This window comes from Camelus dromedarius, chromosome 22, assembly GCF_036321535.1.
Source record: "Camelus dromedarius isolate mCamDro1 chromosome 22, mCamDro1.pat, whole genome shotgun sequence".
Classification (NCBI taxonomy): domain Eukaryota; kingdom Metazoa; phylum Chordata; class Mammalia; order Artiodactyla; family Camelidae; genus Camelus; species Camelus dromedarius.
In genome coordinates, this window is record NC_087457.1 from 19,012,062 (window position 1) to 19,038,651 (window position 26,590).

Below are 26,590 nucleotides of genomic sequence, written 5' to 3' on the forward strand. Positions count from 1 at the left end.
AACACCTTTAAGGGTTTGGCAAATAGAGAGAGGCTTGGGAAATCTCAGGTCCCTGAGTTCTAAGGAGGTGGGTTTCCCTGCCAGCAGGCGGTGTGAGTGTAGGGCCTAGAAGTGCCTCTGTGTCATCGTTCCATAGCCAGCAGTGATCAGAAAAGGACTAGAAACACTTATCCCAGTAAAGGTTGTTTTTTTTTTTCCAGAATCTTTATAACCCTAACTTATAAACCCAGTTTTCTGGAGCCTTGAACTTTTCATTACTTGCTTCTGCAACATTTCCTCTTATTCATCAAAATGCCAGATGGCACATACCATGTTTTACATCAGAGTGAATTAGAATTAAAGTTAATTTTTGTTTTGGCAGGATGTCTTTAAGGCTACATGACCCCCTTGAGAAAACTGTCTATTTTGAGATCTCAGAAGTCCTCAAGGCACAAAGGTCAGGAGAACATAAAATTCATGTCCAAGATCCACTGGCAAACTCTCCCCGTCTCCAGTGACCACCCTTCTCCTGATGTCTTGAAAGAGTCACCTGCTTCAGATGCAGTGTGACATGTGTCAGCCCTGGCTGGGGGCCAGGGGAGGGGGCCCAGAGATGAGAGGATGGGGGTCAGTCACCAGAAGCCTCCTGCCTTGATCACAAACCACAGACACAAGTGCAGCCCAGTGCCACAGGCTGTGACAAGCCAGAGAAGGCAGCAGATTTCTAGCCGTACTGGCCCCAAGAGAGTCGCCCATCCTGAACAACTGTCGCAAAGCAGGGCTGACTAGATTAACTCCTTCCGGTTTACTATGGAATCTCCTACTTTCACTGCATTTATAGCAGGTGTTTTGTTGATTTATTTTTGCATGAGGTCTCAGGATGTGGGGTGGACTTGAGAATTGTTTGGGGTAGGAGGACTTTTTTCCGCATCTGGCTTTTTCCCAAAAACAGGGAGTTTTGGCATCTGTTCGTGCATTGTATAGTCTTTCCCTTTTGCCCTACACAACCCTCAGAAACCTTCCTCCCCACGTGTGCCCTATCTTCCTCCCTTTTCTCCAGCTCCATGGTTTCCTTTCTCCACCTCCCCAGATTTCCTTCCTGAACCCGTTGCTGTAGCTGTCCAGAGAGGCTGTAACCTTCCTCCTCTAGCCAGAGTAATCTGATCATCCTTTCCTCACTGCCTGCCTGTGAATGAGGTGGTTGTCCTGGTGGTCAAATTGAATTAAGGGTTTTGCTTGCAAAATCCCCAATTTATTCTGCAGGGGCCCCAGTGAAGACCCTAAAATTCAAGTTAGGAGACTGAGGGAGCAAGACAAGAAGTCCCTGAGGTGGAGCTACCAGCCTCTTTCATCTGGTTGCTCTGAGCTGCAACCTGGTGTTCTGGAAATTGCCTGGACGTTGGGGGTCAGACAAATTTGACTTTGAATCAAGACTTGGCCATTGGCTGCTGTGTGCTATCAGGCAAGTTACTTAACTTCTCTGAGCCTCTTATCTATAAAAAAGGAGATGACAGAAATATCTATCTTTCAGGATATCAGTATAAAGTATGTAAAATGCCTGATACTGAGGGAATGCTCAATCAAGGAAAGTTCTTACTGTTTAGAGTGGGCCTGTGAGGTATGAAAAACAGAAATGAAGCTGAGGAAGTGGTGAGGCGGCCTTCCCTTGTGGAGGCCACAGCTTTCACCTTGCTTGAGCTGCACCAGCCAGTTGAACAGTGATGAAGCCAAGGGCTAACCTGGGTCACTGGCACTGCCTCCCCTTGATAGGGCGTAAGGACATCCTCTTAGAAACTCTAGTGTGGATGTCACCTCCTTGTCCAAAATGACTCCACAATGAGTCTGTTTCCTGTCTGGTACCAAGTGAACCTGTTCTCCTGCCCTCCCTGCTGGTGACTGTCATACCTAGAGGAGGGGACAAAGCACCACCAAGATCCCTGGAAATGGCTCTGCTAGAGAACAGAAATCCTCCACAAAGCACCAAGTAGAAAGGCTATGGGATCTGCAAATGCAGGCTGTGGTCCTGACCCTTGACTTCAGTCACTGTTTGAAGACAGGATGTCACGTATAGTGAGCCAAGTCTGCTTGTTTAGAAGGGAAATGTTCTGGTTACTACAGCCCTTAAAAGTTAAAACTTTGAAGAACTTGGAATTAAAACTGGCTGGAGGCATGTCATCTGTGTCCTCAGACTTCTGTACTAAATACCCTTGGTTTTTGGTTACTTCAAGGTGCCATGCTGAAGGTGTATCTCCACTGATTGCTGGAAATTCACTGGCCTTTTGATTAGTGGCCATTAGTTTTGCACTTGGCCATTCATTTTGCACTTGGCCAGTCCATGGGCACTGGGCACTGGCCTACAGGAGCCTCTTCCTCATTGCAAAGACTGGCTCCCATGAACCTTTCAATAGATCTTGTTCATCAGGGTCTGCATGGCGGTGGATGCAGAAAAACCAGGAGCCTAGTTCCTCCCAACTCAAATAGTACCTGAATCTATGACTTTAAACAAGTGATGGCACCTTCCTGGGTTTTCATTTCCTCACCTGTAAACAGAGGGTACTAAACTGGAAAACAAAAAAGTCCTTTTAACTCCAGTAGTCTATGAGTTTTCAATGTGATTTATAAACGAAAGTCTTGGCATCTGGAGTGAAATTAAGAAGCCAAGACTTGGTATTTGAAGCTCTTCCACCTGAACAAACACTACGCCCACAAAGTGTAAATTCCCACTGGTAAGGAAAACAATGGGACCACCCTTGGAGTCGGGGGGTGGGGGACCGTTCAAGACTTCACTGAGAGAGAGAGACCTCTTTTCTCAGCAGCAAATAACACTCCCACTGCCAGGTGAGATGATCATTAAAACCAAGGAGTAATGGAGAGCATAAAATAGACTTTTACATGTAGTGTTAGAACCTCATCAAGGAACTAAATTAGCATGGTAGATAAGATAGAGGAGCTACATTTTTTTGAGTACTACTCAGTCTTATTGGTATATTTTGTAATGTCGGGGAAAATTTGGTAAGAAAGTTGGGAAGTGTTAGGAGGAGAGGTTACGTACCCATATAAAAATGTATATGAGTATAAAATGCTTTTAGATGCTTCTCCATGGTTTTCTGGCACTTAGTACTATAATGAGGTCAGAAGTTAGTCTGGTGTTTTATCTTCTACCAATAACTTGTTTTGCAGAGGATGTCGTTTCCTACCTGGATATTTGTAGCATTTTTTTTTGTCCTTGTAATTCAAAAATATTTTAAGTATGTGCCTAGATGTGGGTCTTTTCAAATTGATTTTATCTGAAGCATGTGAACCCATTCAATCTATATATTCCAGTCTCTTTGCAGCTGGAAATGTTTTCTTCAATAAAGTCATTATCATTTGTTTCTATTGTTCTACTTTTTTCATTAATAATACTGTAATTCTTCAGTTGGATTTCCATTCTCTTTCTCGGTATCTATCTCTTTTTTAAATAATTCTTCCTTTTCTCTTATCACTTCTAACTCATTGTTCTTTTCCTATACATCCTGCTAGACCCATCAAGATTAACCTCCAAATCACTGATTCCATTTGGGAATTCTGGGTCCTCCCAGAAAGGGCCCAGAACTATCCAAGATTAGGAGGGTATAGTGGCTCGTGTTTCTATGGGTTTGCAGAAAGATCCATTCCAGAGAGGCAGTGAATCTCCAGAGCCTGTGAGCTGTGGGGTCTGAAGTTTCCACAGGTGATGGAAGCTGACATCCTGCTCACACGGAAGAAGCTGAGATCAAGCGGTGCAGGATCTTCATGCCAGGCCTGCCAAGGAAGCATCAGGGAAGTCTGCCCTGAGCAGTAGCTACAGTGGGTGGCGAGGACTTGATCACAGAGGATGGGCTGCAGAAGAAGTAACATTAAGGGCAGTGATCCTAGAGTCTAAGAACCAAGGGCCTGTTTCCAATTTTGAGGGGCTGCATATGCCAGTCAATATTAAGCTTCTTGCTGCCTTGGGAAGTGAAGGGTTCAGGTCAAGACTTTATTGTATTTAGACTAATCCAAAATGTGACTTTCATTTCACTTCAGTTTCATGAAGTGAGTTATCCTGGTTACACATAAAGAGTTCTGGGAAATCTTCAGAGTAATACTGCCAGGCAGGCATTAGTACCCCCATTTTACAGATAGGAAAACAGAGGCACAAAGTTGAGTAGTGATTTTCCTAAGGTCCACAGCTCATTGTGGCAGAGTCAGTATTCAAATCTAGAACCACCAGATGACTGAGATCTTATCCGTTACATTTCACCATGTCTAGAGCATCAGGGTTATACATAGCTTCGTATTTTTATGTGTCTTCCTAGGAATCTTAGCATGCAGTTAAAACAGAAACTTTCTCTTCTATTTTGAAATATGTTCCTTCTCATCACCTATGACTTTGGATTGTCCCTGAAAGTTCATGGATAATGCTGATTTATAAGAAAGAGAAATACTTACTGTCTAATCTTAAGAGAGAGGTTTCTAGATTTTCACAAACTGAAGAATAATACCAAAAAAGAAAGAAAGAAGGAAGGAAAAAGAACCAGGGTCAAGATCAGGGAAGAAAGCTTAAGTTACTACATCTTTTGGATCAAGGAGCCTTGAGAAAAATAGAAGACAACAGCCCCTACTTGTAGGAGGGCCCTGCACTTGAAGATGACCAAAGAACTAACCGAAGAAAACAGGAATGATGCCAACTGTCTTTGCTGAGGTTTAATATATGGTCCTATCTATTTCCAAAGCTTGAATGTCAAAGTATGGTTTTGTATATTTTACAGTCCTGGCTCCTTACCAAGTTAAGACTCATACTAATAGTTATCGGGCAGTTGTTTTTGGTGAAGTGTAATTTTGTAACAAACTTGAGTAGCCTTTATAACAAATGCACTATTGTCCTCTGCATTTTTTTATGCAGTAGGTGAAATAATGATGTTAGACGATGGCTCCCCCACTGCCCTCTGAGATCTGTGCCTCCTTGGGAACATAAGCAAAAAGAGAGGCAAAGAAGGAATATTCTCAACACGTGGTGACTTCCTAGATTTAATTGCTCCATTTCCAGCTCCAAAATAGCCCATGGCTCTGTGTGGAGAAACGGTTTGTTACCATGAGTTTCGAGAAGGAAGAATGCAGTCTTTAAGTTGTAATTCTCTAGAGGATATCAAATGATCATAAGGAAAACCATGAAGTCAGTTCAGCTTCTGACTCAAAATTTCAAAGAAAAAGAAAAGTGATAGAAAGTTTAAGCTGCAGGAAAATATAGTGTGTACATTTAGAAATTATTGTACGTAAACAGTTTTTTTTCTCATCTCTCAAATGAGTCACTGTTTTCTTAATACAAGTTATCTTATTACCTGTTTCTAAGAGGACGACGTAGGCAGTTTTGTAAATATCTGGATGGAACTGAAATACAATTGCTAACACAAAGTGCTTGCAGTATCCCAGGCATTTGACCCCCCAGGCACGCAGCAGAAACAGCCCAGCCCAAAGTTCCAAGGCACACAAGAGTCAAGTGGTCTATCACAATCCTCAAAGCAGCTTGACATGTCATTCTCACAAAAATGCGTGCCACTTGTCATGAAATTCTGGATGTTATACGTTGCATCACATGTATATAGTTACACGTTCAAATATAATTTATGATCACACCAGTTACGAATGGGGGATGAATGAGCAAAGAATATAAATACATATTGGGTTCTGCCTAATTTCTTTTAAGCCTGTGGCAAAGTGGTATTCCCTGGTTCCCAGCCTTTCCTTTTCTCTCTGACCAGCCACCACTTAATATCATTTAAGTCAATAATATGGGTTATGAAGTTCCCATTCATAACACAAATTGGCTGTACTTTGAGATTTAAAGCTAAAGCAAAAGATGAGTGTGTAGCTATTTTCACCCAGGCACAGAGTATATGATTCATCAGTTAAAATTCTCATATGGCTTTTTTGTAAGATGAGGTATAATTTGCCCAAAGTCCACAAACCAATACCTCATTAGGATTATTTAACTCTTAAATTTCCCCAGTAGTGGGAGTGAAAAGTCAATACTGATCTTTTAAAAAATGATTTGGCAATATGAATCAAGACTCTGAAGAATGTCTGTATACCGTGGGACAAAGGCTTATAAAAATAATCAGGAAAAAAAAAAGAATCAAGGATGTGGGCAAAAGTTTAAATATGAAGATTCTTAAGTATGGGCCCTTTATATGAAGGAATATTATGCAGTCATTAAAAAGCACAACAGAAAAATTATAATAATACTAATATATTCAAAATGAGGAGCAGTCATGAGTAAAAATAATTAAGATATTAAACTTTACATATATGATCCTGAAAATATAATGGTACATAGGATAAATACTGAAATAAATTTACAAAGTAAATTACATTGGTAGTTATTGCTGGGTGGTGCTGATTCTGTTTTCAGCTCTATATTCTTCTGTATTTTCCAAAATGTCCACAGTGATCTTGTATTAATTTCATAATCATAAAAATAATACAAAGTAAAAATTAAAGATATATATGGAGCATACAAAGCAGTACACAAGATAAAAAAGCTGTTCTGTATATGCAGCTTTTAAGACTGGTCCCTACTCAAAAGCCCTCAACCACGTAAATTATTGATGGGGTCTAGGAGCTTTGACATGTAAATTACTCAAGATCTTCTCCCTTGTGTTCTGCATAGACAGAGGCTTACAGAATCCCTTTGCTGGTATTCATCTGCCTGTCCCATAAAACATGATCTAGCAAGTCCCTTTCAGTCAAGCCTGAAAGAGGGGAAGAGGGCCCCAGGTAACATGATGCACCCAGAGCATGTCTGTAGCTCTGACAGGTGCAAACTACTCCACTCGTCTAAATATAAATGGACTTAGGCAGTTTGGAAACAGCCTTTCCCACTTTCTATTCTGATCAAGCAAAAGAATGTTCTCTTCTTTAGTTCTGACTCTTGATGCTGGTTATTTTTATTTAGATTTACTTTGCAATCACTTTTGTTCAAAGAGAAGCTATGTTAGAATCTAAGAAGAAAAAAAAGAAAAAGATTTCTTTTCCAAAATTTTACATGATTTGAGTAGTTTTTGAAATGTACTATGTTGAGGAGATAAAACATCTTTTGATATTTTTAAATTTTTTTCTGGATGAGTAAAAAAGCTGACATCAACACATGCAAAAAGAAATACTGTCCAATATTTAAGCCAAAAAGAGGGTCTAATTTTTAATCTGCAAAGTGGAAACTGGAGGAACATATAGAACTCAATGCGGTTGCCAATCCCTGCCATGTTCTCTCCCATTACCCCTGCACTATAATGCCCCCTTCAGGATCCCGCTTAATGGTCAGTTCTTAAAGGTCAGCCTTCTCTGACCTTCCCCACGCCCCATCCCCACCTCACTGCCACACATGTGCAGTCTTCTTAGTGCCCCAGGGATTTGCCTTTCACATGTTTATCCCACATCGTTATTTACTGGCTTAAGAGCTTCTCAAGAGTAAGACTGTATTTCATTCATTTTTCCATTTCCAGCACCCAGGTTTACCATAGTTTGCTGTTGAATGAATGAACAAATGTCTAAGAAAGGACTGAAAAGTCACAGATGAGCCCAAGTGCAAGGAAGAAAAAAGACAGTGCTACCACTAACAGCCACAGAAAAGGACAGTTTCAGGGAAAATGATCATTAACTATGCTTAGCCATTGTTGGCTTCTTGATTTGAGGGAGGAGAGTTGGCTTATTAAATGAAATTAATGCTAAAATTCACTGCCAGATATTAGAAAAGGAACTTGGTATGCATTGACTAAAGGGTTGAAATTTTCCATTTTCCATTTCCCTCTTTGTTGTGATAAAATGAGAGGGTAAAGCAAGATCATGTCTAAAGACCAGACTAGCTCTCAGGTTCAAGGGCTCAGGACTGCTATGAATTCTGCTGGAACAGTCCTCCAGAGCTTGCATGCCAGCTCTATTCTGATCGCAAAGAAGACTGCTCTTTTCAAACTCAGAGACACCACACTCCTACCTACCAGGACTGTGGTGTGCCACAACTAAGTTTAGCCCCACTCTCCTAGTCTGAAATAGTCACTTAAATCACAGGGGAAATTATTACCCATGGTTTCCTAGATCTATGTAAGGAAGATGCTTTCAAACCCTAATGCTATAAAGTTGTATTTACTTGTCTCAACTCCTTCCCAGTTTGGTTCAGATCACCCTTTGCCTGAATACATTTTGCAATACCTGCTGGCTCCTTATCTCTGCCCACTCCTCTAGCATGCTCCATCTACTTGAGAAATGTAGCCAGCACTTGGCTTCATAAATCTACAACCTACTCATTAACTAATAAAAGGGGGTTTAGAGTTGGCAAAGGGAATATTGCACAGAAATTTTAGTTGCCAACTGCCTACCAATAGCTGATTTCACAGGTGGTCTTTTATCAGATTTGTCCATTGAAAGAGAAGGAAGAAGACTAATGACCATCCTTCAGACAGGAAGAATGAGTCTGGGGAAGTTCTCTATAGAGCTGAAGGCTCTGACTGGATTATTGTAATTGACAACAGATTTTGTTTTACATTCCTAGTAAAATTAGAAGCTGCTCTTACATCTCTTAAATCAGAAATTCTCACATGCCATACTCAAGGTAATGAATTTTCATAAAGCTAAATAAATCCAATGTGAAGGACTAGCCTTTACTCTGAGATTATGCCCTTCCTGCATTTTGTTTTTATTGCTATTAAAGAGTACTTGCTTGAAATAAAAGGATGGCAACAGAAGATGGAAGATTCATTTTTAATGTCTTGGGACTTTAAAAAACTGGTAACCCTATATCAATTTCCCAAATTCATTAAAACTAGAAAATTGAGACCCTCATTCCTAAAATGGCTAGCTTAGAGCTGATCACCAATATATACTATATATATGCATACTTAAATTGATCTCATATGGGTGGAGGGGCTTCTGGTCTCTTCTAAGTTCATCATTCTCTACAGACCTCAAGCTGTAGCACAAAGATCATGGAGGCCCCATAGGCACAGGCTGAATCTATTAATACAGATTCAAGTCAGTTAGTTTCCTCGAAAATATACCTACTTGAGAAACCCTCAACTATATATGAGGTACTCTGTGAGATGGGTATTAGTCCTTTGCCCCAGTAACAACTTTATAAAAAGGATTTTACTGTATTCCTTTCACAGTAACACCTGGACCATGACCGGTACAAAGCAAGCGTTCACTAATGACCTGATAGTGTGGAAACACTATCTCTGGAGTAGGGATACCGATCCTGAAAAAACTCCACCTAAAACATAAGGAAACACACTTGACATTCCCTCGGGGCACTTAAGGGATCCTCGTGTAGGGGAGAAGTAATGGTCATCTGTGAACCCCATGGCTGAAGTGTGAGACGAAGGCGGGTCCGGCGGGACGGGTAAATGTAACTGCCACCCCGTCCCTGTGTGTAGTGTGACTTTGCCCGGCTAGGGCTTTGCCTAGTAAGAGGGAACTCTGCCAGCTGCCTGCGTCCAGCCCTCTTGGCTGTAACGGGATGCTCTTCTGTAGGAAAGTGCCTCTGCCCCCTGGCGCCCGTCCCCGGGCTTTTGATGAAGCAGTGACCCACAGCCCCCTTCTCAGCCCCTGGACACCAGCCCTATCACTCCCGGCGCGCAGTCGATCACGTGGCGCGGCGATGCTCTCGGGAACCGCGGCTCCACGGCCATTGGTAGACGGCGAGCGTCCCAGGCGTGCCCATTGGCTGAGAGGGGCGTTCACGTGAAAGGGGGTCTCCGATGGCATCCCGAGTGGGGAGAGGTAGCCCAAAAGTTAAAGGGAGCCGCGCAGCGGCTGGGAACCCGAGTCCAGGGTGAAGGGCCGCAGGTAGGAGGCGGGCGCGCTGTTTTCGCACAAGGACGGATGCGGCTGCCCGCGGAGGGCGCCAACCTGAGCCCTGGCCCCCGCTCCTGCCGTCGCCGCCGCTGCCCCTGCCACCCCAGGGCGGATGCTGCCGCGGGCTGGCGCCTCCGCACCTCGGGGCTTATGAGCTGTACCAGGTACGTCCTCCCTAGGCCCGCGAGGCCGGCTGTCCGGCCTCAGAAACGGCAGCGAAGGGCGCGCAGCAGGGACCCCTCTGGTTCCTGCCACCTACACTTTCTCTGTTCAACTTGCAATTACACTTAGGGGCTGGGACACTCTAGACAGGCTCGAGGAAGTTGTTGCTTCTACGTGAAGAGTGCAATCCAGGGACAGAGGTGGGATGGAGCCTGGCCGGACCCACGTGTTGCATCGAGGTGAGGTCCCGGCCGCGACATATGGGGCTGGGACTCCAGATACCCTTACCGCTTATTTTGCCGAGTTCGAACCTGACACAAGGCTTTTCCAGCCTAGGACCCGACACTTCTGGAGGGTGTCTCCAGAGTTGGGCAATAGGGTCCGCAGCACAAGTGAAAGTTGCTTCATATCTCTCCGGACGTCGTTTTCCCGGTAAAACGGAGGGAAACACACTTGGTGATCTCTCAGGCCACCAAGGGAGATGGGAGACGGAGCGCTGCGGCGGTCGGGGCCTTCTGGAGCTGAGCAATCTCCGGCTCCCGGTCTGCAGACCGGCTGGCTGTCCCAGGCCGGCGTGGACGAGGTGGCCGCGCGGGGACGCTCTCGCGACGCAGCTCCGCCCGGCGTGGCCCTGCCGCCCCGCCCTTGGTGTGATAACTCGGGCTCCTCCTCCTTCTCGTCTTCCTCCCCCTGCCGGTCACAACTCCGGGAACCCAGCCCAAGCCCTGCCTCCCGGACACAACACACCGAGGCTCACGTAGTCCGGTGGCGGCAGCCTCCCCTGACACCTCCCTCCGAGCTTTCTGATGCAGCAAGCCAGCTGGAGAGGGGGCTTCCCCGCGGCCCAAAAGGTGGGTGCCAGACAGGGGAAAGACCTCAAGGAGGGGTTGGGGTCAGGGTGCAGTCCGGCCTGGCTGGACCCAGGGGGGAGTGACCTGTGGGATCTTCGAAGCCAGGACGCCTTGGCCTGCCCGCCCCCACCCCCACTGCCCTGTTCACACCACCCTTTTGAATCCGGGGGAAAGGATGTGCTGCAAAAGAGGGGGTAGGGGGCCCAGAACATACTAGAAGATTTAGGCTGCGCCCTGCTATTGTTTCCTGCAAAAGAGAAAATTGAGGACAGACTTGACTTGAGGACTTGGAGAATTCCTAGATGATTTTGGATCCTGTGGTCTGTGTGGCCAGGACTTCCTGGGAGACCCAGGATCCAGGAAAAGAGAGAGTTAGGGCTTTGAGGTGGGGTGCAGAGAAGAAGAGGAAATGGTTCATTTGGCAGAGTTGTCTAGGAGCCAAGACTAAAGTGAAGACAGCTGGAGGACTTACCACAAAAGTAGAGGTATTTAGGGAAAAGTTAGTGGGAAGAGAAGAACACCCAAGTATCACTAACAACCAAGAATGTCAGAACTAGAAGGGATCTCAGAGGAGAAAGCTCAAGCCCAGAGAGGTTGAGTAACTTGCCCCAAGTGGCACAGCTAGGTGCAAGTATTCCTAGGCCAGTGTGCTGTGTTTCACATTGGACATTTTTAGTTGGCAGACACTGTGCCATCTTAACTTGTCTCTTTCCTATAACATGCAACCTCATCCACAGATATTTATCTCTAAGATGCTTTGGGTAATAGTGACAGAATAGAGGAGTACAAGTGGCTTCTAAGGCTATGAATAAAGGCCCCATGGTCTGAGTAGAAAGGGAAGGATTCCAACTTTATTCATACTGTGTTGGCCAAACCTTTAGGGAGGAAACAAATGCTGAAGGGGTAGTTGGTCATGTCTTTAAAAAATTATAACCTGGTAACCTGGTTGTGAATGTTGACGTGATGCAGTTTCAGTGTTTCTTGGTGTGTCTGATTTTTGTCTTTTCTTATCAAAGTACAAAGAGAATAGAGGAGGCAATGTCTTGACCTCAACACACACACACAAATTTACTTCCTATAAAAGGCATATCAGACATTTAGCAGCTCAGTTGCCTGAACTGTGAAAGTCATGGTGTTATTTTGTACAAGTTGATAGTTTTTACAGAAACACAACATCTAACTCTGGCCAGCTGTCTTGAAGAAGCTGTGTTGTAGACTGGTGGAACAGGGAAAGCATTATGCAGAACTATCCAAGTTCTCTGTAATTTTCAGAGTGTTAGGGTTTAATCTCTTTTGACCAGAAACACTGCAATCTACCCTTGGGTATATGTCCCAGTGTCTCATGGGGCAAAACTCATCACCTCAGAATCTATTTGGAAGCAAAGATTTTGAGAATCCGTACTGGTCTGAGTAACAGCTACTCATACTCTCAAGACCCTGTTCTGCAACGAACTGGTATCCAGGTGCTAGTTCATACTCTGTTGGTTCAACTGTGTGCCCACGTCTAAGTCTGTTTTTGCCCCTGACCAACGATGGTGACTCATATTCCCTGGCTTGGGCGAAGGAAAGGGCAGAATAGCGGAGTCTGTCAGGAGAGGGGGCCTGAGGTAAAACCCGATGCATCCTGTGTTGGAACTGATCATTTTCATGCCATTTGAGAATAAAACACATGTCCAAGTGCCTTCCTTTCAGAGATTTAGGAAACTATTACCTTGTATGTCTCGGTTGCTAGGAGTATTTCTGGATGATGGTCACCCCTGTAGTGGTCCATTTGAGAACTTCTAAGCAGAAAGTTAGGAAGCCTTACACCAAAGCAGCACTTTGTTGCACCAATTCTTGGAGAATAATCTGGTTAATAAAAGCTGGAATCTCCCTGTAAGGATAGGCAAGGGAGCCAACAGTCAGATTGCACCCTCTATTGAGGCCACCAGGGGTTAATGTCCTCCCCTCCAGTGTTGGTGACACTGAAGAAGTGAAGGGATTCTGGGCAGGGGTGTTTGTGTAATGAGCCTGGGGCAGGAGCCCTGGGAGGAACCCTTGGACCGCCAGGTTATCCTTTCTTTTGCTTTTCATGGAGAAATGTTGCAAAACCAATTAGGCTCTAGAAAGTGCCAGTGGAATTGTTTAATTAGCTCTGGCTCTGACTCCAGCCTCCCCTCCTCACCTCCAGTTCTTAAAGCTTGGTGATAAAAGGGATCTCAGGGGCACATTTATACTGCTGGGTCCAAACAGTGAAACTTTACCAAGGTCTTCAACTAAGTCTTTCTAACTTACAGGATTAGAGCTTGAGAGTGACTTTAGTTGACAGCAAGTGTGCAGACTCTTTCCCTGATCCCCTTGTTTTAGAATTCCATTTCCACAATATCTTGGGAGTTTCCCAGCTTTTTTCTAATGAGCCGTTTTAACGTGCAGGAAAGCACAAATAAGATTGGTTTGCAGGCTTGTTGGACATACATAGAGAGCTTGCAGTTGACCTTGTACTGACTCAAGCGAGGAGGAAGTGGCTGTGGCCGAGGAAGAACCTCTCCTCCCTCAGTTCACACACAGGTTGTCAAGAGTGGGCATAGTGAGAGGGGCTGAGTGCAAGGCTTTGCCTACTGTTTGGTTATTTTTAGTTAACATATTAACATTTAGTTAAAAAAACAAAAACTACCTGTGTTAAAGGTAGAACTGAAAGTATAATTCCGATGCATTCTAACCAAGTTTTGCAATGAACAGGGGAAGAGAAAAATTCAAGTACTTTGTTCAAGTATAGGTTTTTTTCACACTGAACCTGTTAGTGAACCCACTGACCTTCTTTAAAGCTGTCTTGCCCAATTCAATGACAACTTTCCTTTTCAGAACAATTGCATGGGTATAAGAACAAATCATAGCAAATCTGCTTCTAAAATTTTCACTTATTTAACTTTGTTAGAGGGAAATAGTAAGACAGATATCCTTTCAAATGAATGTTTAGATAACTACATTATGGTTATAAATTGAGATAAGAACATTTAGAAAGGTTGGGCCAATTTAAACCGATACAGATATTTGTATTACTATTGTTTTGTCTCTGAATGTGTTTCTCCACTTGGTCATCACTAAGTGATTCCTGCATCCTGGAGAAGTACTGTATTTCTTTGGAAAATGAGATCAAAACCAATGTGTCTTCACCCTTTCTCATTTTTCTTTATATATTTGATTATGGAAGTGAGAAGCTGAAAATGAGATATTATTTATTGGACTGAGCCAGTGGTCTCCATTCTTGTCAGAAGATGAGCAGCGTTTTGCCTGTCCTCCTGAACTACCACCATCACCTTGCAGTAACCACGGTGGGGAGGGGAGGGGTAGGGGGATTAGGGGAGGCCTGAGTGCCAGAATCCCAACACACTACCACATATAGACGCCTTTGTAGTAGTGAGGAGAGATGCATTTGGGAACTAAACCAGATCCTGTGTTCTGTGGTTCTCAGACTAGAGATTTTAATGCTGGTTTCATCACTGACTTCTTCAGTTAGCCCACTGGAGCTGTCAAATCAGAATATAAATTTGCCATGGTAATTAGAATAAAAATGACTTGGCTTTAGAGAGGGAATCATGTTGAATGGTTTTTGGCAAATCTTAAAATACTTGATGTGTTTTATTAGATTCCTTTTTTTTTTCCTGGTTAGAGAAGGTCTATTATTTTAGAAAATATAAGAAATTTCAAAGCAGGAGAACAGAAATTTCCTGAAATCCCATCACCTGGATATTCTGACAGTTTTAAGTATATCTCTAGTTTTTTTCTGTGCATATACATAATATTTTTCCCTACAAGTCTAATCTGTATGTACAATTTTATTTTCTCCATTTTTACGTTAATAATGTAAGTTTTTATGCCATTTGAATCTTTTTCCAAATAATGGTTTTAATGATGATATAAAATTATATCACATGGATGTAGTATACTTGATTTAAGGATGTAGTATACTTGATATAATTATATATCTGTTATTGGTAATTTACTTTATTTTCTCATCCTTTTTTCCTCCTATAATGATGCATTGAACATTTCAGTACATTAACCTCCATGCATTTTTAATTATTTCCTTAAGAGTAATACTTGTATATGATATTAGAACCAAAAATGATAACAACATTTAGAAAGGTTGTGCCCATTTAGACTAATACACATATTTGTATTATCTTCTAAAATTTTTTTCCTTACTCTGTAGGTAAAAACCGTCATTCTTTTCTAATCTAAATTTCTTAAGTTATTTATGAGGTTGGATGTTTCAGGTATTTATGAATCACTGTTAAATTTCTTTTATGAATTTTCTATTTGTGCTTTTTGCTCTTTTTTCTATATGGAATATTTGACTTTGTTGTTTTGTAAAAACTCTTTATATATTAAAGTGTTAACACTTTGCTACCATACTTTTTGTAAAATGCTTCCCCAGTGTGTCTTTAATCTTCTGATTTTTTACTTATTGTTTTCATTTATAGAAAAATATTGTTTTTATGAAGTCAGATTTAACCTAATCTTTAGCATATGATTCTCTTTGCTTTTTATTCTTATATAGGCTATTTTCACTGTAGAAAAAAAAATTATTTACCGATACAAATGGTTTAAAAATACTAAATTGCTGGAACTTTTTAAAAGTAAGATACACTGGAACATAAAAATCTACTGTACATGTAATGAAAGCAGGTTTGTGTCCGTCTTCACTCCTGAATCTCAGTATCTAGCATCATCCCTGGCATATAGCAAACACCAATCAATATTTGTGGGAGGTAGTCATTTCTTTTTTTATCAGATGAAAGCAGTATTTACCAAGGTGTGTTCCACAGAACATGGGTTCTGCAGGTGCTCCACAAGAAGGGGTTTCCTCGTGTGGGATAAGTTTGGGAAATTCTGCAAACAGCATGCTCTCTTCATTGTTACCCACAGCACATCAGCGTACAGAAGGCCTCGAGAAGTCGTGACAGGAAAACTAGTTTTAGTTTTAGTTTTAGTTTTCCTGACCCATGAACTAGTTTTAAAATCAGTGGTTCCATACTTCTCTGTTTGTTTGTTTTAACCTTGAACCTCTTCCCCACACCCTCACCCCCATTATACAGTCTTAAACTCCCCTAAAACGAAGGTCATGCTGGACTACACTTGAGTTAGTACTGAGCTGCAGCCACATGGGCAGAGACAAAGGCAAACGTAGTTCACTGGTCCTGTTGAAGGGATGAGTTTGAACGTCTGTCTGATCTCCCTGCTATTTCTGTCTTTCCCCTTTGCCAGGGTTCTAGCCTGTTCTTCTAACCCCGTGATGGCTGTAGACATTGAGTGCAGGTACAGCTGCATGGCCCCCTCCTTGCGCAGAGAGCGGTTCGCCTTCCAGATCTCACCAAAGCCGAGCAAACCTCTGAGGCCTTGTATACAGTTGGGCGGCAAGAATGAAGCCAGTGGGACGGTGGCCCCGACCGTTCAGGAGAAAAAGGTGAAGAAGCGAGTCTCCTTTGCAGACAACCAGGGGCTGGCCCTGACAATGGTCAAAGTGTTCTCCGAGTTCGATGACCCATTAGATATCCCGCTGAACATCACCGAGCTCCTGGACAACATCGTGAGTCTGACGACAGTGGAGAGCGAGAGCTTTGTGCTGGATTTCTCCCAGCCATCTGCAGACTACCTGGACTTTAGAAATCGGCTTCAGACCGACCACGTCTGCCTGGAGAACTGTGTCCTGAAGGACAGAGCCATTGCTGGCACAGTGAAGGTGCAGAACCTTGCATTCGAGAAGATGGTGAAAATCAGAATGACATTTGACACCTGGAAAAGCTTCACGGACTTTCCCTGTGGGTACGTGAAGGACACGTATGCGGGCTCAGACAGGGACACTTTCTCCTTTGACATCAGTTTGCCTGAGAAAATTCAGTCTTATGAAAGGATGGAATTTGCTGTGTGCTATGAGTGCAATGGGCAGACATACTGGGACAGCAACAAAGGCAAAAACTATAGGATCATCCGGGCAGAGTTAAAATCCACCCAGGGAACAGCCCAGCAACCAAATGGACCGGATTTTGGAATAGCCTTTGACCAGTTTGGAAGCCCTCGGTGTTCCTACGGTCTGTTTGCCGAGTGGCCTAGTTATTTAGGATATGAAAAGCTCGGGCCCTACTACTAGTGATAGCGTGCGATGGAACGGGGCTGTGGTGCAGACGAGCCAAGCTACAGTCACCACGGGATGGAGATGAAGGCCTCGAGAAAAGCTGAACTGCCATCAGACGTGGTTTTTGAAAAGAAAGGATCCTAGTCACTTTTTCTTCAATCAGTCAAGCCAGTCAGGTTTAGATCACAGAACTGGGTCAATACTAGGTGTGCTGGTCTGTCTGGCACCCACAGGGCAACAATGAGAGCCTGAGCAGGATGGTGCCAGAAAGGGTCTGGACCAGACCCAGGCCTGTAGGCAGCGCTGGTGACACCAGAGGACGGTGGCTTAATAATGAGGTCGCCTGAAGGAGCCTTTCTCTCCTGGGGTGTGGGAAGTGAGTCACCTGGAAAGCCCTGTTCCCAGCCACATCCCACTGGCTCTGGGCTCTCTTCTTCGGGTCTTCCTGGCTCAGCCAGGTCCTGCCTGCCTGTTGCTGCTGTTCCGTGTCTATGTGTGCTTCATACTTTTTCTCTGTGCAATTTTTGATTTGGTTTTCTTCCACAGTTCATCTAATGTTCAGGAAAAGATAATAAAGGCAAATCAGCTCATGACAGAGACTGGCATTTCCTCTTTCTGATGCTACATAGATACCCCAGCAGAGGACAAGACACCAGCTATCGAAAGTAACTGGCTCCTATGCAGTGTTTCTGATGGCAGGCTTATGCCAGGCAGAACAGTCATGAGTGGGACACTTTTAAATTCTCCTCTTGGCTTTGGGGGAACTTTCTAAGCACTCATTCTTTGCCTGAGTCACCTGACTGCTCGACGGACGGCTCAGTTACAAGACATGTTGTAACTTGCCTGGCTGGTTTGCCCATGTCTATCTTCACAAAAAGATTTTAGAATCTCTTTTCCTGGAGAGTCATCTTTTATGCTGTATTTGGGACGTTTTGATTTAGAGAGTCAATATATCCTCAATGCCTTCAGAAAATGTTCAGTTGTATTTTGACTGTGATTTACATCCACTTTGTAAACAACACTTTACAAGCCCCCATGGACTCTGATTTGGTTGTTTTTATTTATGGTGTGTGGGTATGTAAAGGAATAGGGGAGAAAAACCTCACCAGGTTCTCAGATTTTATTTTCACTGTTTGCCAACTATGAAATATCAGAGATTAATTGTTCTTAACCATATTGGACTAAAGCATTAAAAGTCTGTGGGTTCATGTTATTGTGAGACTCCTGGGGCTTTCCTTGTCAGATGCACCCCAAACCCTGTGATTTTTCTTGGACAAGACTGGTTGGTACTTGGGGGTATTTAAAAAAATATTTTTACATGTATATTTGTAGAAGGTTGGGGTTTTTTTCCCTCTTTTGTTTTGGTTTTTGGAGCTTAGTTAAACGACTGCCTCATTTTTCTCTTGTCTGATCTTACTAGGGTGAGGTTTTCCACGGGGAGGCAGGAAGAGGAATACCCAGCTGTCTGGATTCGGGGGCACAACTCCTGGACTCTGCAAGCAAAGGGTCTTCTTTTGCTTGCATTATCCAGATCATTTGGAAGAGTCCTCCCGGCTTCTGTGGCTTTGTAAATCAGTGTCAAGCAGATCTGGAGTGTCTTGGTTCCTAGAGTTTTGTCGTTGGATTTTTTTCTTTTTTGAACTGTAAAATGTTTTGACTTTTTAAATGCTCTGAAGTGGTGTTCCATGGAGTTCTTATTCCTAAAACTGGCTGTGACTAGACTGCAATTTAGTGCTTTATTTTGTATGCCTCTCCCAGGTGGGCAGCACTGGGGGATTACAGGATAATATAATTTATGGGACAATCACATTTTTTATCTTATGCTGACACTGCACAGAACTAGGTTTTATCTAAGTATGTCTTACATCAAGTACACAGACAGTACTCTCCATGTTACAAATCTGATGACCAGAGCTATTATGTAATGGTGAAATCTACATTGCTTGGAAGCAAAACTGATTTTATACAGGTCATGATTTTGCTTTAAGAAGTCCCTTCCTCGCCCCTGCAATTTATGTAAGGTACAAGGTGCACTGTCATTTACGTGTTACCAGACTAAATGTAATGAGATCATTCTATGCTCATAAGAAACATGCCTCAAGTAACTTCTGTAGGGTTTTCAATAATCTTAAGACATTCCCGTGTCAAAACTTGAAATACGGTAATTCAGTGATAAGTATCTCTTTTAAAACAGCCACAAACCCTCCCCCTACTATCCTTCTCTTCTCCCAGCTCACCCCAGCTTTTCTGCTGGGGGCACTGGTTGCAAGCCCCCAGCCTGTGCACCTGGGCTGCTCACCCCAGCAGGCAAGTCCTCACCCGCTCACAAAGACCCTTCTCTGACTAAAGCATCTGCTTGCCCAGATTGTCAGCCTTGTCACCGCCTCTGAAGAATACTGTCTTCTCTTTACCCATCAGCCTGTCTCCTTTTGGATTAGTTCTGTCCCAGGATATCAACAGATGGCCTCAGGGGTCTGCTCCAGTGAACCCTGTCCCTGTTTCATAGCTCACCAACAGTAGACAGGTCTATACACTTCAGAAAGTGATGAGTTCCTTAGTTGGAGACGTCACTGCAGCCTGACCTGTAGGTATAACCCTCAGATGGCTCTTGGTTATGCTGACCAATGGCCCGTGGTCCTGGTGTCCTTCCCAACTTGCCCCAGACAGACCAGCCTTCTGCCACTGGTGCAGTTGTCCAGGAATGGGGAGGCAGCTCCATTTCTGTTTCATATTTATTCCCCCATATGTCCTGAGAAGCATTCACAAATTAGGTGCAATAAATAAGCTAGACTATATAAAGATAGTTTTTTTAAAAAAATTAGCTTTCATTGTTTCTTGAAAGATGTGAATTGGGCAGGTTTGTTTGTTTGTTTATTCTTGTTATAGGGGAGTTGGTGAGAAATAATGGAGTTACGTAGTTCTCCAGAAATTAAAACAATTTCAGAGTCAAGGTAGAGTTTATTATATTGCTAAGATTTAATTTTAACGGTGGTAAAACACTCTCTCAGTGTTTTTAAAGATGGAAATTTTGAACTGCTAAAATAATGTTTTGTGGTTTTGATCTTGGCATATCATTTGCTTTTTTAAAAACAAGCATTACTTGTAGTCACTTGGACATTAAAGGACTTATGTGTATATATGTTTATAAACCAAAAAAGTGTTTGCTCACTTTTCAGAAGTGCTGTTTGCTAGGTCTTCCCTCTCAGTGGACAGTGAATGAAAACTTCAGTGTCTTTCCTGTTTCCTCAAGTCAAATTCCTCAGCAGGATGTAGCTGGCTGCAGAGTACGCATCATGGCATTTTGCTCTGGGAGGGCTTGATGTCCTTGTCCCTCCTGAAATGATCACTGACACTGGGGAGAAGTTACACATATAATGGGATCTCCCAGGGTCGTCGGAAGACAGTTTGCCGGCTTATCTTTACTTCCTGAAGTGAGACAGGTCTGGGACAGGGAAGGAGAGCTGTGCTCACGCACAGCTTTCCCTTGCTAGGGTTGTAAAGTGCTGTAGCCCAGGTTGTAAAGCTATGAGTGTAAATACAGTCTTGTCGATCAGCTCCCAGGGTCAGCTGGATCCGTGAGGACTCCCAAGATGAGGCTGTGGTGGTGGCAGTTTGCTCTCACTTCAGTGTGAACGTAGAACCAAAGACTCATCTTCATTTTCGTGCCTAAAAGTGCCTTGTTGAGAAATTATCACAGGCTTTAAAAAATACATATTTTTGTACACAAAGTTAAAGGGGAAATGCACTTTAAAGTCACCAGAATGGATATCTTTTGTGTGGTATAAGAGAGTGGTTTGTATCTCAAAAGCAAAAATGTAATAAAGGTAGAAAAAACAAAACTGAAACTGTCCTATTTTAAAACTGACTCTCTTCTTCGAGTCAGGGACTGGGGAGAGAGATTGTCAATTAGTGTGTTTCCATATATAGATCGTCGGATTCCAAAGGGGTAGGACACAATCAATGGCTGAGCTGAAAAGCTGTAAGGTACAGAGGAAGGCGGGTAATTGCCTTTTAAGATGTTACGGCAGCAGAGGCTGATTACAGCTGAGAAAGTGATTGCCAGGGAAGGAGTGCAAGGGCGGGTGTTCTGAATCTGAGCGATCCCGGGGCAGGTCTCTTCCTACCTTCTCACTTGCTCTTGAAGCATATTTTTGGTTTAGTGCATGCAAAAGTGGGAAAACAAAAACTTCTATCACAGCTTTTAACTGCTTGATCAGACAAACCCTCTAAACAGCAAAACCACCCGGCTCCTGGTGGGACCCCCCAGTACTGGGTCTGGGACATTCACCCTCAGTAAGATTTCAGAAATGTTTCATTTCAAAGTTAGAAAGATAGGATGTAAGATGGTGGGGAACTGCTGCCAGATGTTTCCTGCCAATCAGGCTCGGCCACGCAGGGAAAGGCAGTGGTGGTTTTGCAGTGGAAAGTCAGAGTGTATTAAATCTTGGCACCTGGTAAATAAATGCCAAAAGTGAGCTACATACATAATCACCTTTCTCAGATCTGGCAAACACTGCCCACATTTTGCCTTTGCAGAAATGGGAGGGGGGGAAAAATAACATTGGTTTTTGTGAATGTCTATTTGAGATTCAGTGTGGTTTTCATAATCATGACATAATTCTAACTTGTGAGACAGACATCCCAGAGATGTCTGGAGTAAAAAGGAAAAAAAACCCCAAAAAACAAAAAAACTTTTCCAGAGCAATGTCCCCAGAATAGCGAATAGCCAGCTCTGAATAATGCAGCGGAACATTTACTTCTCATGTGCAAGGCTGTTTCTAGGTGCTATTTCTACCCAGCTCTCTAAGAGACATTCAGGTTTTGGGTGGGTCCTCTGGTAGCCATGGAAAGCAGTGGATGGTGCTACCAGCATATCAGGAGTCGGGAAGCCTGGGTTCTGGCCTGGACCCTGCTGTCCCCTGTCAACTGCTCTACCAATGAGGCTCTGAGTGTTTTTAGCAGGAATAAGGTAACCAGGAACTCTAGCAGTGCCCTGAGTACTTCTCAGAGTTGGCCAACATGTTCATTTTTAAAATGTTTCTAAGTTTAAACTTGTAAGAAGTACCATGTACACTATTTGCACTCTTCATATGGATCACAGAAACGAAGACCATTCCAGACAACAGCTTGGACTTCACAAAACCATCAGTGTTCATGCTGGAAGGGATATCAGGGAGCTCTTTTTATGGGTAAAGAGATGAAGGCCCTCAGTGTGTTCCCTAAAGTCACACAGCCAGTCGGTGACAAAACTGGGAGGTGGACCTTGGGCGGGTCTTTTTTTCCTTTTTCCAAGAACTGTCCCCCAGAACTGGGAGTCTCTCTCACTAAAACAGTGATTCTGAAAAGAAGGCCCTCATGCTGGAGAGATGAAATCTCCAGGGGAGGGGTGAAAACACACATTCTTATACACAAAAGGCACACATGAGGACTACCGACCATGTGGAAGCATAGAGGTCAACACTGAATGATCTGTGTATCCTGGGGCCCAAATGAACAGCGGGGTCTGACTGAGAGTAGGAAACCACCAAAGGGCCCCATTGCTACCCAAACATTCCAGGAGGAAAGCAGGCTTCGGGACCTCAGCACTGCCTTTCACCTGCAGCACAGGACACTCTAACCCTCGCTCCTCTCCCTTCGCCACTACCAACCCTTGGAGAGGAGATGAGGAATCTCAACAGAGGTCTTTGTCCACATGGGGTTCTCTGGTAGGTGACACGTTTCATTTCCGTCTACAGGCACCAGTGCACTTCCCCAGTTATCAGGCCCTCTGCTGGACTTGAGTCTGGCAAAGGTAGGATAAGGAAAAATAATACTCACTTTTCTGGGAAGCGAAAGACAATAATGATCCTTGACTGTGGCCCTCTCCCCAGAAAGGCAAGATCAAGCGGCCAAATCAGTGGTCAGCAGCCTTTTTCTGAAAAGGGCCAGAGAGTAAATATTTTAGGCTGTGCAGATCATATTCAGTCTATGTCACATATTCTCCTTTAGAAAATTGTTTTTAATGCAAAAACCATCCTCAGCTGTGGACATACACAAACAGGCAAACAGCTGTAGTTTGTTGACCCTGGTTGAAGAGTCACATAGGAAGAGTGAGATTCCAGAGCCGACTTGCAGACCCTCAGCTGAGGCCTGGAGGCAACTTTTTAGTCCATTTGTTTAAAGACCATATAATTTATGGTCCAAACTGGGATGCTCTGAATGACCCTGGAGCACTCGTGTAAACCCTACTGTGTGCGCCCTGTTGGAGCTCACCTACCCTGGCCTTTGGGATCTCCTTAGATCCTTAGGGAGCTCAGAAAGCCCATACCAGTTATGCGCCAGAATCAGTTCCAGCTGGATAGTGCTTTTCTTGGGATGGGTTATAACGGAGTGGTGATTTCGTCTGTGGTTTAGATGTGTTTTTGTTGGTTAGGTTTTCTGTTTCCTAATTGTAGTGCTGATGGCCAAAAGCCCTCTGGAAACTCCAGCCAATTCACTCTTAAGGGTAGAGAATTTAGAAGGAGAGGGGTTATTAATGGTTTGGGCTTATGTCCTACTATCCCTACACCGCCACTCCTGTCCCCAAAAATAAGGCATGGCCAAGTTCCCCAAGAAAGTTGTTCATTGTGGACAGAGACGCAGGCTGAACCTAACAGTGTTCCAAGCCCCAATCCCCAGAAAGTACCACTGAAGTGCTTGCTCCCAGGAATTTTGCAAACTACAGGCTCTCGGTTCATCTTTCTCTGGCCCAGCCTTAAGCACCACAGGAAACTACAGAGGTAGAATTTTATCTCCAAAATGCTGCGGGCCTTGGCCCTGGAGTTCCACTCTCCCTTCCCAATGGCCATCTTTGCGATGTGAACACACATGTTCTTCATTTTAAGTTTCGTCACCTTCTACGGCTGGCATTTACCATTACCCAGTGCTGAAGGAGGGGCAGCAATGCAGAGAGGACCCCAATGTTAGTGCTGCAGGGACATGGAAAGTTTTTTATGAAGCCCCAATACATCCGAGGGGAACTCTCCACCATCAAAGGTGGGTTAAGCTTTCCAGGTTTCACCCTTCTTTCAGAGAACGTGGAAATACCACGCATCACAAACTGCACCGCAGAAAGAAAAATGGCTCCCTACTTCTGCTGGGCTCACTCTCAGGGCCACCTAGGTAACTGCCCTTTGGTGGACATCTTGGTCCCATTTGAGTGTGGAATTAGCCAGGGGGCATTTTGCTGATCTTATTAGCACACCATTTTATTAAAATTTATTTTATTATTAATTATTCACCATTAATCAATTACCTATTGAAAGAAACACTGAACTATCCCCCAAATAGTTTCATAATTCTTTTTTGCACACTGCTTTGCACATTTCCTTATGCAATAAGTGTTTGTTCATTTGAATTCTCCAGTCCCCAGTTGCTTTGCTCATCAACTGATCAATGACCTCACCACCTTGGGTCCTCATGTCTTATATCACTCATGCATGTATTACTATCACTACAGCACACACACACACACACACACCACTGAAAAGAAAATTAAAAAGCATTTTCTCTGCAAATTTTTTCCCCTTTGAAATGGGGAGTTTCTGCTCCAGAGCTTCTGCAGGCGATATGTGCTCTGTCACAACTGGAGCAAAGGCAACACTGAACAAGCAACACTGTTGGCAGTGGCTGCAGCAGCGGACAAAGAGTGACATAAGGCACTGGTTCTATGCCACGCAGACCCTCACTCCTATCTGCTCAGCCTCTGCACTATCTCCCCAGACAGGGGAATTCAGAGACACTGGGTCTCTAACTGCAACTTTAGCCCTGCGGAGCAGCCAACCCAGACAGGAGCCACTGGTGGTTTTCAAATATGTTATGAAGCATTGGAATATGTTCTTAAACCAAATCTTACAAGAACTCAATTTGCAAAATAGATAGAGAGGGAACTAACTACCCCAGGTGGAAATTGCAGGAAGTAGGGAACCCATGTCCCCCTCCTCAGACTCCTGAGATACTTCCTAAGACCGTGGGCTCCAGAAATAGAGGTGAGAACCTTTCCCTTGAAGCACAGAAGTTACACTCCTCCTGTTTCCTATGCTAGTGAATGTAGGTCAAGGATATCCTGTAAAATAAAACAAAAGCAAGCTAACAAACAAAACAATTTTTCTGTTATAAGAGGAAAACAGTTAACCCCATATTATGCAAAAGGACTCTGGTTGTGTTTGGTTATGTTATCATGGATAACGATCATCTTTCACAAAACAAATTGGTTTGTTCACACAGAACCACATTTGAGTTTCTTATTATGCTATGTATGTGTCTTACATATGAAAACTAAACTGCTTGATAGGCAACTTCTACTCCATACTAACAATGATACATAAAACCAAATTACTGAGCACTTCTGTGGATAAGGTCATGATTGGGGCCAAGTACTCTGGGGAATGTAGAAAGAAAAAGAGATATCATTGTCACCCAGCTATTTATAATGTCTCCAATGGTTATTTTAGTTCTTTCTTCCCCCAAACTGTACATTTTAAAACTCCATTTACTTGTATCAAACTAAGCCCAGACAGAGAAGCCTGTTTCTTTATTTTACATTAAAATTATTTTGAGGTAACTGTAGATTCACATGCAATTTCAAGAAATAATAGAGTGTCCATATACTTGCTTGCTGAGATTCCCTTAGTGGTAACATCTGGCAAAACTATAATACAATGTCACAGTCAGGATGCTGACCTCAAGACAGAATGTTTCTACCACCACAAGATCTCTCAAGTCCTTTTATAGGCACACTGCCTCCCTCGCTCTACTCTGCCTCTGCCTCCACACTCCCACCCAGGTCCTTGACCCTGGCAACCACTCCTCTGTTCTCCCTCTCTATAATTTTGTCATTTCGAGAATGTTATATAAATGGAATCATATAGCATGTAATCTTTGGGGACCGTCTTTTCCCACTCAGCATACTTCCCTGGAGATTTATCCAGGTTGTCCTAGGTATCAAATGTGTTCCTTTTTATTGCTGAGTATTATTCTTTGCTATAGATATCCCACAGTTTGGTTAACCATTCATACACTGAAGAGCACTTGAGTTGTTTCTAATTTGGGGCTATTATGAATAAGGCAGTTACGAACATTCATGTACAGGTTTTTATGTGAACATAAGTTTTCACTGTTCATGAGTAAATGCCCAAGAGTGAACCTACGGGGTCTTATGGTAGTTATGTGTTTAGTTTTATAAGAAACTGCCAAACTGTTTTCCAGAGTGGCTACACCATTTTACAAAGCCACCAGTGATGTATCCAGGTTCTCCACATCCTCATCAGATTTTGGTGCTGTCACAATTTTTTATTTCAGCCATTCTGACAGGTATATAGTGATATCTTGTTGTGGTTTTAATCTGCATTGCCCTAATGGCTAATTATGTTGAACATATTTTCATGTGCTTATTTGCCATCTATTATCTTCTATGGTGAAATGTCTGTTCATGCCTTTCACCCATTTTCTAATTCTATTGCTTGAGGATTTTTTAAACTGTTGAGTTTTGAGAGTTCTTTATATATTCAAGATACTAGTCCTTGGTCAGATGTGTAGTTTGAAAATACCTTCTCTGGATGGGGTGTGTGTGTGTGTGTGTGTGTGTGTGTGTGTGTGTGTGTGTGTGTGTGTGTGTGTG

The 26,590-nt window shown here is 43.3% G+C and overlaps 3 protein-coding genes and 1 long non-coding RNA gene across 7 annotated transcripts in view; 2 read left to right on the plus strand and 2 right to left on the minus strand.

The window, feature by feature from the left end:
• LOC135318905 (uncharacterized) overlaps nucleotides 1–13,541 on the minus strand; it is an 80,412-nt gene extending 66,871 nt beyond the window's left edge. Inside the window, exon 1 of the long non-coding RNA XR_010377337.1 lies at nucleotides 12,550–13,541. This is a non-coding gene — a long non-coding RNA (uncharacterized LOC135318905). The remainder of the gene's footprint in view (nucleotides 1–12,549) is intronic.
• The window catches only part of LOC105102389 (large ribosomal subunit protein eL29-like), a 41,953-nt gene continuing 25,066 nt past the window's right edge, over nucleotides 9,704–26,590 (plus strand). The window contains exon 1 of one of the 3 annotated variants that reach the window (XM_064477488.1): nucleotides 9,704–10,838. In XM_064477488.1, coding sequence (XP_064333558.1) covers nucleotides 10,469–10,838 — 370 coding nt within the window. In that variant the 5' untranslated portion in view covers nucleotides 9,704–10,468. The remainder of the gene's footprint in view (nucleotides 10,839–26,590) is intronic. The other 2 variants (XM_064477490.1, XM_064477489.1) reach the window with 2 other exon arrangements.
• On the plus strand, nucleotides 10,699–18,276 carry PPP1R3B (protein phosphatase 1 regulatory subunit 3B). Its single transcript, XM_031440182.2, has 2 exons — nucleotides 10,699–10,838; nucleotides 16,086–18,276. The coding sequence occupies exon 2, from the start codon at nucleotides 16,114–16,116 to the stop codon at nucleotides 16,966–16,968; it is 855 nt and encodes a 284-aa protein (XP_031296042.1). The 5' UTR covers nucleotides 10,699–10,838; nucleotides 16,086–16,113; the 3' UTR covers nucleotides 16,969–18,276.
• ERI1 (exoribonuclease 1) overlaps nucleotides 19,845–26,590 on the minus strand; it is a 90,864-nt gene continuing 84,118 nt past the window's right edge. Inside the window, exon 8 of one of the 2 annotated variants that reach the window (XR_010377335.1) lies at nucleotides 19,845–22,867. The gene's annotated coding sequence lies outside the window, so the exon portion shown is untranslated. The remainder of the gene's footprint in view (nucleotides 22,868–26,590) is intronic. The other variant, XR_010377334.1, reaches the window with a different exon arrangement.